Here is a 15973-nt window from a genome sequence, read left to right as displayed (position 1 = left end):
AGATGTTTGTTTTACTGAGGTTTTTATACTCAGTTTAAAATTAATCTAGAACAGTATTACCTTCTGCATTGTGCAGAAAGATGCAAGAAAGCCAGCTAGGAAGGAAATAATGGGAAGAAAAGGAATTTGATTTGGAAAAAGTAAAAATAGTACCTCATTTCCTATGAAAAGGGTGACAAGAAAAGGGAATGGAGATGCAGCCTTCAAAAAGGTGGAATCAGATCTGCTTCTTTGTGAAAAATGGACTGGATTTGTAGTTCTCCAGTAAGTCTAAGAAAATGCTATTGCTTTTTTAAAAAAATAATTGTTTTCTCATGCTGTGTGAAGGACCAATGAATGAAGTAATTGTTGTGGTCAAAGACAGTGGCTGCTTCTTGTTTCTTTTTAAACAGAAGCTGCTGGCAGAGTTGTTTTTCCTTTTCTCAGTGAGCAATGGCAGGTAAGGGTGGCAGTATCCAAATCACACGTAAGTGATTTGTAAGTGATTAAGAGGGGCGCTTAGGAAGCTTTGTGTGTCCAGCCACAACTGTCCCTCCAACAGAGGGGAGATCATCTGCTCCAGCAAATGGCGGGAGAAACGTCTTTGAATACCCTGGCTGCCTCTGGGGGGGAGATCTGGGTTTCCCTTTGACTGTGGACTGTCTTCTGTCAGCCTGAGGGTCACGTGAAGTAAATGGGGCTGCAGAAAATAAATCAGTGAGGCAGGAGTGGGAGTGTTGCTTCTCTGGCCACCTGGCCTCGCAAAGTAGATGCATGTGCATGTCTGTGTATGCGGGTGCTTTTTTTGTATATATATATATATATATATATATATACTCACGCGGAAATGTAATGACCAGAGGAGTGCAGGCCTCCGAGCAGTCGGCTCTGCTGAAGAGCAGCCTGGAGCTGCAGTGGCACAAAGTGCTTCCTTTCACAGGAGGACTTTGTTTATCCTTGTTTCTCTCCCACCTTTTTGGAAGGGGCAGTTCTCCAGGTGGAGGAGGCTGATCAGGGCACCTGTGAGGGTGGGGGCAGCCAAGGCCTGGCCTATAAATCTGGAGGAGGGAGGTGCTGGCACCAGGATGGCCTCGGCTGAGAAGAGGCAGCGGCGGAGGAAGAGGCGTGGGGCTGGGCAGCCCATGGAGGGTATGGAGGGAAGGGAGCCCCCTGCAACAGAGCCCTGGTGGGGAGTGAGTGTATAGGGACCAAATTTTGGGAGGGGGGGGCAACTGGGATAGACGGCTGGCTGGTAGCACAGCTTTGCCTTTATCCCTCCCTGGTCTGGCTGGATGTCTTGAGTACAAATAACTCTTTGAGGGTTCAGAAAACTTGTAGTACCTTAAAGAAAAGGAAAAAAAGTCACTTTACAGAGTATAAGCTTCTTTTTAAAAAAAATAATTTTTTTTCTCATGCTGCGTGAAGGACCAATGAATGAAGTAATTGTTGTGGTCAGAGACAGTGGCTGCTTCTTGTTTCTTTTTAAACAGAAGCTACTTTTGGTTGAGAACTTAACACAGACTCTGTGAGGGACTGACCAACTTCTCTGACCAACAAGGATAAAGGCGATCCTTCTAAAATTGCCCATGTCTGGGCAATTTACCTACAGGAATGTGTTCTCTAATGTGCTCTCCTACTCTCTGCCTGTTTTAGTAGGTGCTCAGGAAAAGGAGGATTCTGTTAAAGGGCCAGACTACGTGGAAAGACTGGCATGTAAATGCATGGTAACTTTTCTGATTGCTGCTTCTCTACCTCCCTATTGAAATATCATTCAGAAAATGTTTGTTGCATTGCCATTTGCATGATGGTGCAGCTCACTGGGCTATAAAAGAACAGGTGGGGGTGAATTAATTTAAATGGTGTCACCTGCAAAGACACAAAAAGGGAGGGATGGAGGAAACTCTTCCACTTCTGCTACACCCTGGGAAATAGGGGGTTTCTGTAGGAAGAGCTCTTTCAAGAATGAGAATGTTTTAGTCATTTATCTGCAGTTATATTTTTGAGATGTAAGACCACCAAATGCAAAGGAACAAACAAAATCACAGTGTAAACTACCATTTGTTCTGTAGAGTTGTTTACAAACCTGGAGTAACTGTTCCTAGCAAATGCAAGACATGTTCTGGTTTGCTTCCCTTTGTGTTTTTGGGGATGTGGAAGGGGGAAGACTTCTATTTTCTCCTTATGTCTCACTTCTGCAACCCAATCAGCACTGCAATTGTGGGATATTTGGAAGGACAAGCTGGCTTCAGATGGGAAAGCTTTGTAGAAACTCAGCATGTATGGTTTGTACCAGAACTTCAGCTTCAACCTGAAGCTGCAGTAACTTCTGCTCTGAGTGGCATTTCTTTCCTTTCCTCCTCTGCAGCAGAAGTGCACAGTGGAGTCAAGCACAGACTCTGAGTCTGAATCCAGGGCAGAGGTAAGAACTGATTGAAGTGTCTGGATGGTGATGGGATTCCCTGATGGGTGTCCAGCTCTTCCTTCAGTAGGGAGAGTCTAAGGCATGGTTTTGGCATTATTGGTTTTGTGTAAAAGGAAAGGGAGAAAATACCCCAACAACCCCAAACCCTACACTCTCCTCTCCATCAGGCTTTTCCTTACAGCTGTTACTAATTTTAGCACAACTGATTCTGGGAGGATGAGGCAGGAAAGACACAGTGTTTTAGGCAGCAAAATGCTAAGAAGTGCTGACCTGGGTTGTTCCTGATGGTTAACTTTAAGCAGCTCTGGTCCAGTAGGATTTCTACAGCTCTGGTTAGAGAATCTCTCCCTTCTGACTGTCCATTTTGGAGGAGATTAAGAGAGCAGCTCTGCTGCTGTGGTAGATGGTTATGGATATTGGTAACTTACTGAATGTTGTTCTGTCAAACCAGAAAGTTTAGTGTTGATGAGAAAAGACCTGATGCTGGAGTGAAGAACTAAATAATTAATTTGTGGGTAAAAGTCTTCAGAATTGATGTTTGCTGTTGGTCCTTGTGAGTCACTGTGCTCTGTGACTCAGAGAAGCTGCCTGCCAGGAACCTGCCACCACTTCACCTTCCGGAAAGCGCAGGGTAAAGCTGGAGTTGTCTGTGGTCTCCTGGGTGAAACAAGGCTGGAAGTCCAGCTGTCTGTCTGGGCAGGGTGGAGGGGGGACTGGCACATGTGCCAGCCTGAACAAAGACCTGGTTGCTCCCACCAAGGGTGCTGAGGCAGGTTCCAGGCCAGGACTGAGGGCCTTCTGGGCTGTTTGGAGAAGCAGAAGGGCTTTGTGGGGATGTCTCAGGTCTTGAACCAGCACAAGAATACAGAGTCACAAATGGTCTTGGACTTCAGCTCCCCTCCTAAAGCCTTTGAGTTCCTGTTATGAAGAGCCCAGATTCCCAAGCCCTGCTTTGCCTCAGCTGTACTCAGTTCTCTCTCTTCCCACTGGAAGCAGCACAGCACTGACTGGTAATGTGTTCTCTGAGCAGCTGTGGTGGATCCTTCTAAAAGAGCACTTTCTCTGCTGTGAACTCTTTTTCTCTTTGTGTGACTGCTTTCAGAAAACCTGTGGTTTGCTTTCCAAAGGGAGTCTCCCTGAATGACTTTTTTTTTAATAGGCCCAGATTATAAGCACTATTTAGAATTTCAAATCATCCATATGTAAAAGAACAAAAAGAGACCTGAGTGGGAGGGAAGCTCTTTAAACTCTACATTATTTCCTGACTGCTATTATTTAAATGCTGTTTTGGTTTATTTTTCTGGTGGTGAGGTATGTAATTACTCATTGCTCTCTTTAGAGCAACATTTAAAGTGCAGTTAAGACTTGCCATAACTCTATTTTAGGCTAACTTTATCAGACCTTTAAAAGTTAAGCTGAGACACTTTTTTTACTGTGTTTTAGGAAGACAGTAAAATCTGGCTTCCTCCTCTTTAGGATTTTTACCTACTCTGGTTTTTCTTTGATCAGTAATTCATGGAAAGTTGCCTTATAAACCTATGTTAACTTCTCTTAAATAGGTCATGCCTAGCCCACTTGCTGGAGGACTCAAGAAAGCAAAGGACACCAGGTGGTTACAAGTAGGTTTTGGGTTTTACACAGAAGCCTGGACTTGGTGTAGCATCCAAATTTTAAAATAGAGGTGGGAATGTGTGGATTAACAGGAAAACTTCCACAGTAGGTCTGACTTAGGGAATCCCTGAAAGTGATTTTGAAGTCCACTGTATGTTGCCTCTTCTGATGTTTTGGTTTTGTTTGTTTGTTTGTTTTTTATGGACAAACAAGCATCCACCACATCTAGATATGTTTATTTTAGTTTTTAGATCCTTATGATGGCGATTCAGAAGATGCATCTGTTCATTCTGACTGTAGCTTGAATTCTTCAAATATTATAGAAGTCCTACCATGGACAAACAGTGCCCCAAAAGCAATGGCTTTGGAGGATGCTGATACTTCAGATGATCGAGAGACCTTCCCTAATTCTCCTGACTGGCTCTGCCCAACAGTCAGTGAAATTCAGACAGTAAATGACTGGAAAGCACCCCTGGATCTTCCTAGCCAAGAGGACTTCCTGTTGCAATCACCTGAACTGCCTGGAGCCACAGAAACATTTACCCCCAAGAGGCTGACACCTGACCATGCCTTTCTGATGAGTATTAACCCCTCAGCCTCCCTGGAGCTCATTGCAAGCCCAGCTGACAGTGCTCCACAAACCTTGCTAGCAGCTCCTTGTGATGGTACAATGGCCAAGCAGCCCCTAAATAAAAGAAAACAAGCAATTCCCACTCCAGAGGGTGGCACTGAGAAACTAAGAAGAAAGAAGTTCCGTGTGACTTAATCTGAGGGATGAATAAATAACTGGACAAACTGTTCTGAAGAATCAGCCTGGTGGAGATTTCTTTTGCAGAGGGTACCTGAACTGAACAAGCTTTAAACAAGCTGGCTCAAGCCTGTTACAAATGCAGCTGCACTGTCACTGTAAATTCTGAGATCCACCTGAAAAATGGAATCAAACAAGTTATGTGGCAATTCCAGTGAAAACTAGCACAGGTATATCCACAGAGTGTCAGCCATGCTGGGGCCTCTTGGAGCACCAGCCCCAACTCCTGTATGCAGTACCTGGAGGCACTGGCTCAGTTTCAGTGTACTTTCACCCAACATGGCAAAGATCTGTTGAGGAGGGAAGGAAGAATGTCCCCATGGCTGGAATTAGCTTTCAACAGCTATAGCTCATCCCACACCTCCTTTTTGTCAGTGTTTGGCCCTTGGTGTGTCTGACCTCCCCTACAGAGGAGGGCAGCAGCTGCTGCTGAACTGTCTGACTACAACGGTCTGACTACAAACAAGTGAACTGCACCACGATGAACTGACTGCAGCTAATGGCAATTTAGCATTTATTTTCTCCTTCAAGTGGGGAGAAACTGTCTCGTTGCTATTTAAATACCTGTTCCTACCCGATTTGAACAATGTTTTAGGTAGACAGTCTTCATACACCTACCAGATCAGCATTTATGATGTGAAGTAGCTGAATTAGGTGAGAGCTTCTTGCTTAGTGAGAATAATCACTCAGGAGCTGAGAAGTGGTGCTCACAGGTGGGAGGCTGGTTAGGCAGCAAAAACTGTATCTCTGACCTCCCTCTCTTGTATTGTAATTTCTTTTATCACCTTTAGAGTCTGGGTAGTCCATTTATGTGGAAGGGGAATTAACAGCTATGACAGTGTAATGATATATGTCAGTACCAACTACTTGTGAAAGCATTTGTTCTGTGCAACTGGCAGAGATTTTTAATTTGCAGTTTCTTTCATAAGACAGCAAGCCATTCAAAATATTATTTCAGTTCTAGTCTTGCACCCTTCCAGTAACAGCTGCATATTTGCTACATATTTATTATATTAAAGCAACTTTTTTGTCATCCTTATCCCCCAGCTGGAAATGGTTTTTAATGAGTTTGGAAATAAAGTGGTTGAACAGTAAGATGCAGAGGCTTTTGCCCCAAGACAAGCTACTGTGGTTCCCCCTTGACTTGTCCTAGAGGCAAAGATTGGTGCAGTGAAAACCATGAAGTTAATTGAACCAAACCCAAACAACCCCTTGCACTGTAGATTTGTGTGTACTGCAACTAGGCCCTAGTTCTCTTTGGAATAAGGACTTTTGAAAAGCTTGAAAAATATGACCTTGTGATCTATACCCTTCAGTCTTGTGTCTGGGTTGTTGTTGTGTCATTTTAAGTTCTAGCTATTAGCCCCACCAGCTGCCAGCCCTTCCTCTCAGGCTAAATAAAACTGAACTGACTTTCAAACTGCAGCCAAGAACCCTAAACTCATCTAGAGAGGATTTCATTTAAACCAGTTGTTTCACACAGCATGCTGAAATAAATAACACACTAGGAAAAAATAATACAGGATCAGGAGGGAAGCAATTTGAAGGATAAGCCACATGGGACAGTATATTTGTAATCTGCTTATTCAGTATAAGAATCCAACTGTGGATTAACTTCTGAACTGAAATTGCACCTTTTGTTAATTCAGGACTAATGCAAAAGGTAACATAAAAGAGCTGAAGAGTTTGGGAAGCTCTAGCTACTTTAGGCTTGTCTGAGACACTCTTGATCACCACCTGAGTATTTCCTAATAGGTGGGAAGAGTTTTATAGTAGCTGTAAGCTGGTACCACAGCCCAGGTGCTGAGCTACTCACAAAAAGCAGGTGCTGAAAGAAAGAGGCACATTCAGCTGAGCTGCCAACAACCAGATCTTATAAAGGTTTAAGCAAACACTTCATACAGCAACTGGTGTCCAGAGCACACAGCAAGCAGGAGGAGGTCTGCTTCCTTCCTGTACAATGTATTTGAAATTATCCTGGAGGCAGTGATACAATTCCAGATACTAATATTCTGCTGCTGTAAAGGAAAGCATCTCATAGAGGTTTAAAAAAACAAGGACATTATGGTTAAAAGTTGTGTTGGATGATGATGGATGTAGTTCCCATCTCTCTTCCTCACAGCCATAGGCACAGACAAAGATTACATGGTGCACTGGTTTGGGATTCATTCTTTATAAGGTAACAAAACCAGTCAGGACAGTTCAAGCTATGGTGATTAACTATGCAAAACAGTGGGGAGCAGGCAGACAGCAGAACTCTGTTTAAGTAACTAGCAGGTATTGACCAAAACAAGTACATGAGGCAGGCAGAGATAATTTTTGCTCCCAGCACAGGCCTGTGCTGTAGAATCACTTATCACAGAAAAAACATTAGAGTTGATGCAGGTTCAGAAAGTCACTGTTTGTATTGGAGAAATTACTGAAGGAAGGGGCTCCCCTATTTTGAGACTGGAAAGCTGTGCACCTGCATTCTTCACATGCATCTTTGCACACTTGATCAGTCACTGTCAGTGGGGACAGTTGTTCTGAGAGGATGGTCAGAAGGGTAGAAATGCTTAGCCAATGAATTTAGGATCAGAAAAAGTAAGTGAATGCCCAAACCATTACATCAACCCAAGCAATTAGCAGGAACTCTCAGGTCTCCTAATTTAGTAACAGTTTGGTCACATGTGAGAGTCTGAAATAATACTGTAACTCCTTGTGTAAGCATTTAATATCATCCTCCTGGGCTTAATGAGACATGAATCTGGGGGCTCATTTGACCATAAAAGCAGCTTTAGAAAGAGGAAGCTCTGTGGTCAACAGGACAAGAAAGTTTTGTTTAGGATGCTCCAGCTTCTTGATCATCTTGGCAAGATACAATGAACTGGCTCTTGCTTGAAGTAAGTAATTAATGCAATGGCATGAATTATCACAGCAGATAATGTCATACTTTGTGTCTTACTGCACTAAAGACTTATGTTCCAAGGGTTCTGTTACTGGAGGTTAGCTTGAACAGGAACTTGTTATTCTCTGAAAAAATAATAGGTACAGATTCTCCTGACCAAAACCATCACTGTAAGAATATAGTTCCAGAACCAAAGAGTTTTGCTATATATTTTATTTAGTATAACACAATCCATCAAATTGCACATATACCAATAACCATCTAAAAATCTCATCCAATTTTCCTTCAAAGAAATCTCTCTAGCCTATCTGCTTTCCAATGCATCGCCCCCTTTCTTTCTAGCCAACTTGATATAAATCCATCTGACAATCTACCCAGGTTACAAAAGTACAGGTGAACACTATATAGAAGACTGACAATTACTACAGCATTAATCAGTTAAACCAAGTTTGTTCACTCAGTGCAGAGAACTGCAACACCACGTTCATAGAAGCTGCGTGGATCTTCCTTGGTGGCTATTTCAAAGTCAACAGTGAAAATCAGATCAGCACGAGTGAAGTTCAGATAAACTGGTAAAGTAACCTGGGGAAAAACATGAACATAGAACAGTTGTGTAAGACAGCTGAAGTGTGCAAGATGTTTCTATAACACTATAAGGTACTTACAAGATGGGAATTCATGCTCAGATAACTCAGTACTCAAAATATGAGGGAAAAACCCAAGACCTAATAAACTCATTATGCTTTTATAGGTATAAATTCACATTTTGACGTGAATAGTGTTAGTTTTTGGATGCCTCTCCTCCTTATCAATAGATACAAAAGAAAGACCTAGTCAACACTAGGTCTGTTTGCTGCTAGCCTAGTACAAGTATTTATAAAGCTTCAGGAAAAAAACTACTAAGTATATCTAAATATTTTTAACAATACTTACAACATTTGCCTTTTTATCAGCATTTGTCTGCTTGATCCAGCGAAGCTGTGTAATGGGCAGTACAGTTGAAATAGCATTTGAAAGTGACAGCTTGTTGTTGCTGCATGTGGCTCCCTGAAGCTTCAGGCCTGTAAATTGAAATACAGTTTAGAGTTCTAAGAGCTTTCATACATCCAAAGACCACCTCCTTGTGTATCATTTAAGGGCTAAGTCCACTATATGAGAAGTATTTTGTCCTGCAAAATGAAGAGGTTGTAGTTGATATACTATACAATACCACTTAAATATATACTGACCTGAGCCTTGAGATTTATTAGCACTGTAAGTACTTCCCTAATAACCAATATCAAACTAATCTTTAAACAACTTCAGAAAGTGTGTATTAACATTTGCAGTGATAGGATCTTTTTCATTTGACATATCCCATTTAATAGCAGAAGTTTCTGAAAACATTTTAGGTCAAGGTCCCCTTCTTTCTGATGAGTTTACCTGTGACTCCAAAGCTGCAGGCATCCAGGACTGCGTTCTGGGTAGTTGTAACATTGACCTCAAGACAGAGTTCTTCAAGGGACCAACTGTTTGCTTGGGCAACATATTGTCTTGTAGCAGTAATATATGCCTCTGGTACAAACAGGCCACCAAGGCACACGTGGATGTTCTATTTAGGGGGGGGCAGAAATTGGAGAAAAAACATTTCAGCTGTAGTATTAATTAATGACTAATAAACACTACTTCAGCAATCTATTCACATTACAATGTTCCTGCTGCTACTGGAACACTGAGTAACTGTTGAGATGCCTTTTGCTCTAAGGCTTTGTTTTCTACAATACTAAGGCTCAGTTAGCCTGCTAAGCCTCACCATGCTGAGACCAGGAGAGACTCAACAGTATTTACAGGCACATTTCAGAGAATATTGACTCAAAGTCACCGTCTGAGGAACTATTTAGAAGTCCTGATGTAAAGACCCCATGAAGGAGTTACCCAGCTCCACCACCAACCCCTAGAAGTCAGCACAAGGTACCTTCAGTTCTTTTGCTCCACCAGATGCAGCTGCCTGGGAAATGTTCTGCAGCTGTTTAATGCGCTCACTGAAGTCGGACACCCACTGGATAACAGTCATACCAGCTGGCACTGTGTAATGAGACCAGCTACGAGGCAAAATACCTACAAAAATGGGATTAGAATGAAGTTTTGTTCGTATGCAGGTTGAAATTATACACTACATTGACACTTCATGTTTTCTCCCAATAATCAATCTGATTTGTACAGGAATATCAATCTCTACTTTAAAAGGCCCCTCAGTAAGTGAAAGCACTTTCAAAGATTACAAAGCAAATGGCATCCAGGTGTACTCTGTATTTAAAATGCCATCCAGCTTCAGACACCCTTCAAGAGCAGCAGCTGCAGTAACACACAGCAGGACATAGCTGATCTCCAAGTCTGCATGAAGATTTCAGTTCTTTAGAAAAAAACTGAAGAGGTCAAATATCTGTGTTTTAGGAAATGCTTTTGTACAAAGCAGACAGCAAATCTTCATGCATTATTACAAGCAGGATGTCTGTGAAAATTCCACATTTACATAAAATCTTGAAACAGAAATTCAGAGAACTTGAATATTTTCTAGGAGCAATATTACTCACTGCGTGGTATGAGTAACTTTCTTCTGTCACAATTCAGACATTGAGAAAATTTATGAAGATTTCAGCTTAGAAATTAAGCTACTAATATAAACCATACAAAAAAAGACTAATATTAGACACCTCAACTTGAAATTTCAAACCAAAACAATTGGAATTTTATGCTTGACACAAAAGTATTGCTTGTGTCAAACTGTAAAGCCTATCCAGATATTTCTGCCATTTTTTGTTTTTTTATAAGCTGCTGACCACAAAAGCCTCTTATGGAGTGTAAGAGGCAAAGAGAGCCCTGGGAGGTGGTGATTTGAAGGACCATACCTTTCACCAGTTCATTTATAAGTGTGCGCAAGTAGTTGGTTTGTTTCTTTTTTCCTTCACACACTTGTACCACATCTGCAAGGTCCTGACGAACATCCTGGAGCAGCTTAGCTCCCATTTTCACCTCTCTCTCAAAGAATCGGAACAAAGGATCCTGATGGTCAGAACATTGAAAGTTAAGTTGCAGATCAAAGTTCTTGTTGGAAAACTGCTACAAAAAGCAACCTCCAAATCCCGGGTGGACTGAGCAGTGACACTGCAACCACGAGCATTAAACGTGGAAGATGCAGTGTGTGGTGCAGAAAGTAAGTGCAGAAACTGTTTCACACCCAACAATCTCCTCTCCCTCAGAGAAGCGAGAAAGAATTCATAGTTGAACAATGAATGCAGATTGCCTGCTGCAGCTCCTTCCAATCAACTATGGCTTCTTTTTAATCAGCAACAAAAGGTTCTTGCCTACTATCCCAGAGTAAGTCCTTGGAAGCAGTTAGACAATCATGGGCACATTTAACTAGGGAGCTTATTCCAAAGCTAGAGTTTAGGATACCACTATAAAGATCTCAAAAGTTTCCAGCCCATGCAATTTCTGTTCTGAGTTAGCAGAAGCTGCTGCCCCATCTCCCCTCACCGACCATCACCACATTTTAGCAGCCATTAACGTGCACTGGCTGTAAAGACACTATCACAAGCAGCAGTCAGTGTGTCACAAGCACTTGTTTCTTGCTACCTGATCACAGAGAAGCTTCAGAATTGGTACCCTTACTAAACAGTTTGCCATTGCATTTCTTCAAATAATACCCAAAAGACATAAACCAGCTTTTAGGAGCATATCAAGGAACCCAGGGGAGCATTACACAGGTATGGCACTTGGAATCAATCCATTGATCCCTGAACAGTTTAACTGGTACTTGCATTTCACCATGCACCTGAACCTGTGCTTTACCTATGCCCACATTAGATAAAATTTAGTTCTTACTTTAATGTTTTCCACAGTCCTCTTCAGATGGTTTAGAGTTTGTGGGATAAGGTGAAGCCAGTTAGAGGCTGTGGTATGCAGTGTTCTCATCCAGGCTGGGCGCCCATCTGACGTAGAATCAGTTCTTGTCTTCTTCTCTGTTTCTGCATAAGCTAGATCATCCTCGTCCTCTAGCATCTGCATTTTCAGCATTTTGCTGATCATATCTATGCCTAAAATAGGAAATACGCTGTTAGTCAGAGAAGCAGTGGAATCAACATGAAAACATCCTACTACAAGCAAGAACCAGGACTTTTCCTCATACTTAGTCTAGACCTAAGATTCAGAACTGCCCAGCTGTAGGTGGCTCCAGAGCTGACAACAAAGCTTCCCAGAATCAAGATGGGAGCTTGCCATCTGGAAGGCTAAATGTAACTGGTTTTTTGGTTCACAAGCTTCTGGTCAGTTTTTGGACTACTCAAGTGTCTTACCTCGCAGAAGGTTAAACCAATTATGTTGAGGGAGGAGGGGAAAGCTATTGACTCTTTAGCAAAATTTGTATTTCTCTTCTGCTTTTTAGTTACAATGGTGGCCTGGTAATCTGTGAAAGATATCATTAAAGTTCTGGTTTTTACCTTGTGTGGTAAGAAGAACTTTCTCTGCATTATTCGGCAGGCCCAGCCACGATGGCGTTTGTGTATCTGGCAGCATCTCAACCCACTGGACAAACTCCTCACGCCTGCAAGTCAAGAGTTTTAATATTCATTAGAAAGTTTCCTTTATTACAATGCCAAGGTAATTAGTTGCCTGAGACAGATGTTTACACAGCGTGGAAATATAGTAAGGTGTTTGGTTTTTTGCTTTTCTTTGTGTGCAAGTTTTTAACTTAAAATAAAAAAGTTGTACAGAGAGATCAGGATAAGGAAAAATTGATACCTGATTCCATCTGGCATCTGAATATCTTTGTGTCCATCAACTTTGCAGGCCAGTTTGAATTCACTATCAAAACTCAGAGTAGTGAACAGACGTTCCAAGAAAGTGTTCAACAAACGTTGATCAAATTCATTATCAATACGACCTCCATAGATAGACTGTGCCATCAGTGTCTTCAGTGCAGACCAGGGGATTTTATCAGGTGAAATGTTTTGGCGACCCTATAATTAACAGCAAACAACAGTTTTGACATGTCCTCTTACTAAGGAATTGAGTTCAAAACCTAAATTAAACTGCCATCTGATTATTTGTGCCTACTCATTCAACTTCCTAAATGTTTCCAGAACAGACTGTTTCTCTGAAAATCTAATTTTTTACCTGTACCCAAGGACACAACACTACTTGCCTTTGCTGTATCATCCAACCATGTATCCACTGTGTCACAGGCAGATCTCAGGTCAGACTCTCCAAACTCATACTTCTTGGACCAACCCAACGGAGCATAGCGCAGGCGCTCTTGGATAATGGCATGGAACCAGGCCAGGAGGAAATACAAACGAGCACGCTCATTTGGAGACTAGGAAGTGGAGAGAAAAAACAAACAAACAAAACCAAACAACTGTTACTTAAGTGAACTGGTAAAAATCAAAGTCTGCTTAAAAGGCTAGAAAGTATCAGATTTAATGCTAGATTGCTACCAAAACTTTATACATTCTACCAACAGAAGAAGTAACTACTAGTTTACTTCTGTGAGGAGAGAACATCATCCTAGGTACATCTGAGAAGCTGAGGTTTTATCATCTAAGGTCATATTTTACTGAACACATTCTTCCTCTCAGTTTCATCGACACAAACTGCAACCTTACCTTGCACATCCTAGAAACTGGAATGCTGCTGAAGGTCCTCAGCATGTTTGCCTTCACACCGGGAGGAGGTTCAAACACAAAGATTCGTCCAGCACGTAACAAATTCACTGGTACCTAGAAAAGATCAATAAGCTCAAATCCACCTGTTTTAGCCTTCACTAAGTTAAATCTAACACCATAGTCTGCATTAACTTCAAAACCTTGTTGTGAGCACACAAATTCTTGCCTTTCTTTTGGGAGGGGTAGAAGAAGCAGCAAAAGGGAGGGTATGACGTTTTCAGCTACAATTAAGTTATCAAAACCCAAGGCTAGTAACTCCCCTGACAGGCATGTATTTTCCTTTTCCTTACTGCAAAAAGGCAGTAATGAGAAAACCCTCCCTGGGTAGCACTCTTGGCTCTGAGAGCTGGTTACTCCCCCAGAGAATCAAATTTTAAATCAGTGTTACCTTTGGATTAATCTCCATGGTAAGGAAGAGTCTGAAGCAAGCATGGGGTTGTAGGGAATGTAGCTTCTTTTCTAGTTGCATGAGCCAGCCAGGAGCCAGGTGAACATTCTTCAGCATTACCCATCTGTTAATTTTTGAAACAGGAAAAGTGCTTTTCAGTGTACAGCTTATAGATCCTTGCTATAATCATTACAAGTAACAGAACAAAATATCAATGCTATAGATTTTCCTACCTCTTTTAAACCTGTTTTCTACATAGAATCAGTTAGTGTGTACTGTAAATAGGTTAACTTTCTTGTTTTGCAGATACAACCTACTTCTCTTGAAAATATTTAAACAGAAGCTGTGAACAGCTGCGCTTGTTATTACAAGTTTCAGTTCAAAAGATGGTCTCATTATTTTTACTCAGGGTTTTATCTATTTAGTGCCAGTAGATTACTTTCCCCCATTTACCTTTCTACTAGGCAGTACAGAACTTACCTTCCAGATTTCACTGCTGTGTTTATTGCTTTATCTGCCTGGTTAAACCCTTCAGCAGAACCTAAAAGACAGAAGGGTTGCTAAAGCTCTTACTGCTAACAATTTCATTTACACTTAGATGATGAAATAAGGTATGTTCTTACCAATAGCAATTGAAGTTATCTGTGTGTTCTGCTCAGCTGCAAGGTCTTCAACATGACCACTGGCATCGTAACCAGGCACTGAACACATCAGCACAGGGGTATTTGGTTTCACCTGTGGCCCAGGAAGTTTAAAAAGATATGAATCAGTCATTGGACAAATAAGGGAATGCAGTAAGCTCAGTGTTTCTTCCCTCTGCCCAGCTAAAGATACTATGTCACTCTTAGTTTTATATTAACAAATAGAAAAATAAATCCACTCCTCATACCATGGGGAGAAGGGTAAGTAAAGAAATGTTTGGTTGGACAGATTTACTCACTATGTAACTCATGCAAGGTGGCACTAAGCACTGCCTCAGGATTTTAGCCTTTCAAAAACAAGGAGGTTACCTCTGTATCTACGATTTGTGTCAGATCTAAAGGCTGCTCCATAATGGACATGAAAGACTCTCCAAGATTTGTTGAAACAAAAGTATGTGCCATGGCCAGCAAACGATCTGGACGGAAGGCCTGGATCAGAAGCAAGCGATGAATGGCCTGTCCAATAGGAGCTGGAAAGAGGACACAGCAATAGATGGACAGGTAAGAAAACCATTCTCACCACCCTCCTCTCTTTAATTCTCCATTCCATTTTTCTCCATTTTGTTCTCAAGACTACATATTTAGAAAGTTAATTATCCATTTGAAAGATCTGTTGCAACTTTTTAACAGAATGCCTACATTCCATCTTCAGCTTCACAGTCAAAAGAAACTCACCAGCTTCAGCTGGTTTGTCTTCTGCAACACTATTTAACTGCCTGCTCAACTGGTCATGTTCTGAGCCCTCCACAAGCCCACTTGGACAAGATGCATTTGGATTCTACTGAAATGCTACTGGTTTACAAAATCTACAGGCTAGAAGTATTGCCATGAGTGATTTTAATTTCTAAGGACAAGAGATCTCTTCACACCTTCTCACTCATACAATAATCTGCTGTTGAGCTAGACTTATATAGTACTATGCACTTGTCTAGCATGCATAGGGTAGATAACCTAGAGTTGCTTCAGTTAATGGTCTAGCAGCTGCACAGTAGCTAGTAAATACAAGCTTAGATCCTTAATTTAGAAAGCTGCCTACAGGAATGAGCCCAAAATGATACAGACAGCAAACACTTCCTAAAGTTACCTTTCAGTCTGGGGACAACCGAAGGGCAACAGTTACCCTCAAGTTCTAATTCTTAACAAATTAGCACCAACAACTAATGTAGCAAGAGCTAAGACTTCAGGTTTAAGATACAACTGCAGGAGGAAACATTGTAGTAGACCAGCCCTGTCCTCAGAAAAACTTGGTCCTGGAGCTTTTTAGAGTCCTGAGCTGCCTCCAGCTTTGCAATGACTAAGGTTAATCCAAACTATTACATAATCTAATGAGATTGTAGAATTATGTTTCCTCAGTGGAAGATCAGATCACAGGTTAACGTGCAGGAGCCAAGTGTAGTAACTACGGCTTACAAAATGGTTTAAAAAAACCCAACAAAACCAAATTAACCAATTAACCTCCCAAAAAAACCCAAACC

General features: G+C 41.5%; 1 protein-coding gene across 1 annotated transcript in view; it reads right to left on the bottom strand.

Annotated features, from left to right (window-relative positions):
• Positions 1-7905: 7905 nt before the first annotated feature.
• The window catches only part of DYNC1H1 (dynein cytoplasmic 1 heavy chain 1), a 44992-nt gene continuing 36924 nt past the window's right edge, over positions 7906-15973 (bottom strand). The window contains exons 65-78 of the mRNA XM_064659195.1: positions 14808-14968; positions 14421-14532; positions 14278-14338; positions 13798-13921; positions 13350-13463; positions 12890-13060; positions 12487-12704; positions 12186-12289; positions 11572-11783; positions 10596-10749; positions 9662-9804; positions 9130-9298; positions 8641-8768; positions 7906-8289 (exon numbers count right to left, since the gene is read on the bottom strand). Of these exons, the coding sequence (XP_064515265.1) occupies positions 8161-8289; positions 8641-8768; positions 9130-9298; positions 9662-9804; positions 10596-10749; positions 11572-11783; positions 12186-12289; positions 12487-12704; positions 12890-13060; positions 13350-13463; positions 13798-13921; positions 14278-14338; positions 14421-14532; positions 14808-14968 (2000 nt within the window). The 3' untranslated portion in view covers positions 7906-8160. The remainder of the gene's footprint in view (positions 8290-8640; positions 8769-9129; positions 9299-9661; positions 9805-10595; positions 10750-11571; positions 11784-12185; positions 12290-12486; positions 12705-12889; positions 13061-13349; positions 13464-13797; positions 13922-14277; positions 14339-14420; positions 14533-14807; positions 14969-15973) is intronic.

The sequence above is a fragment of the Pseudopipra pipra genome, chromosome 6 (assembly GCF_036250125.1).
Source record: "Pseudopipra pipra isolate bDixPip1 chromosome 6, bDixPip1.hap1, whole genome shotgun sequence".
NCBI lineage: Eukaryota > Metazoa > Chordata > Aves > Passeriformes > Pipridae > Pseudopipra > Pseudopipra pipra.
Note: the sequence above shows the minus strand (reverse complement) of the source record. Positions and strands in the feature narration are given on the sequence as shown.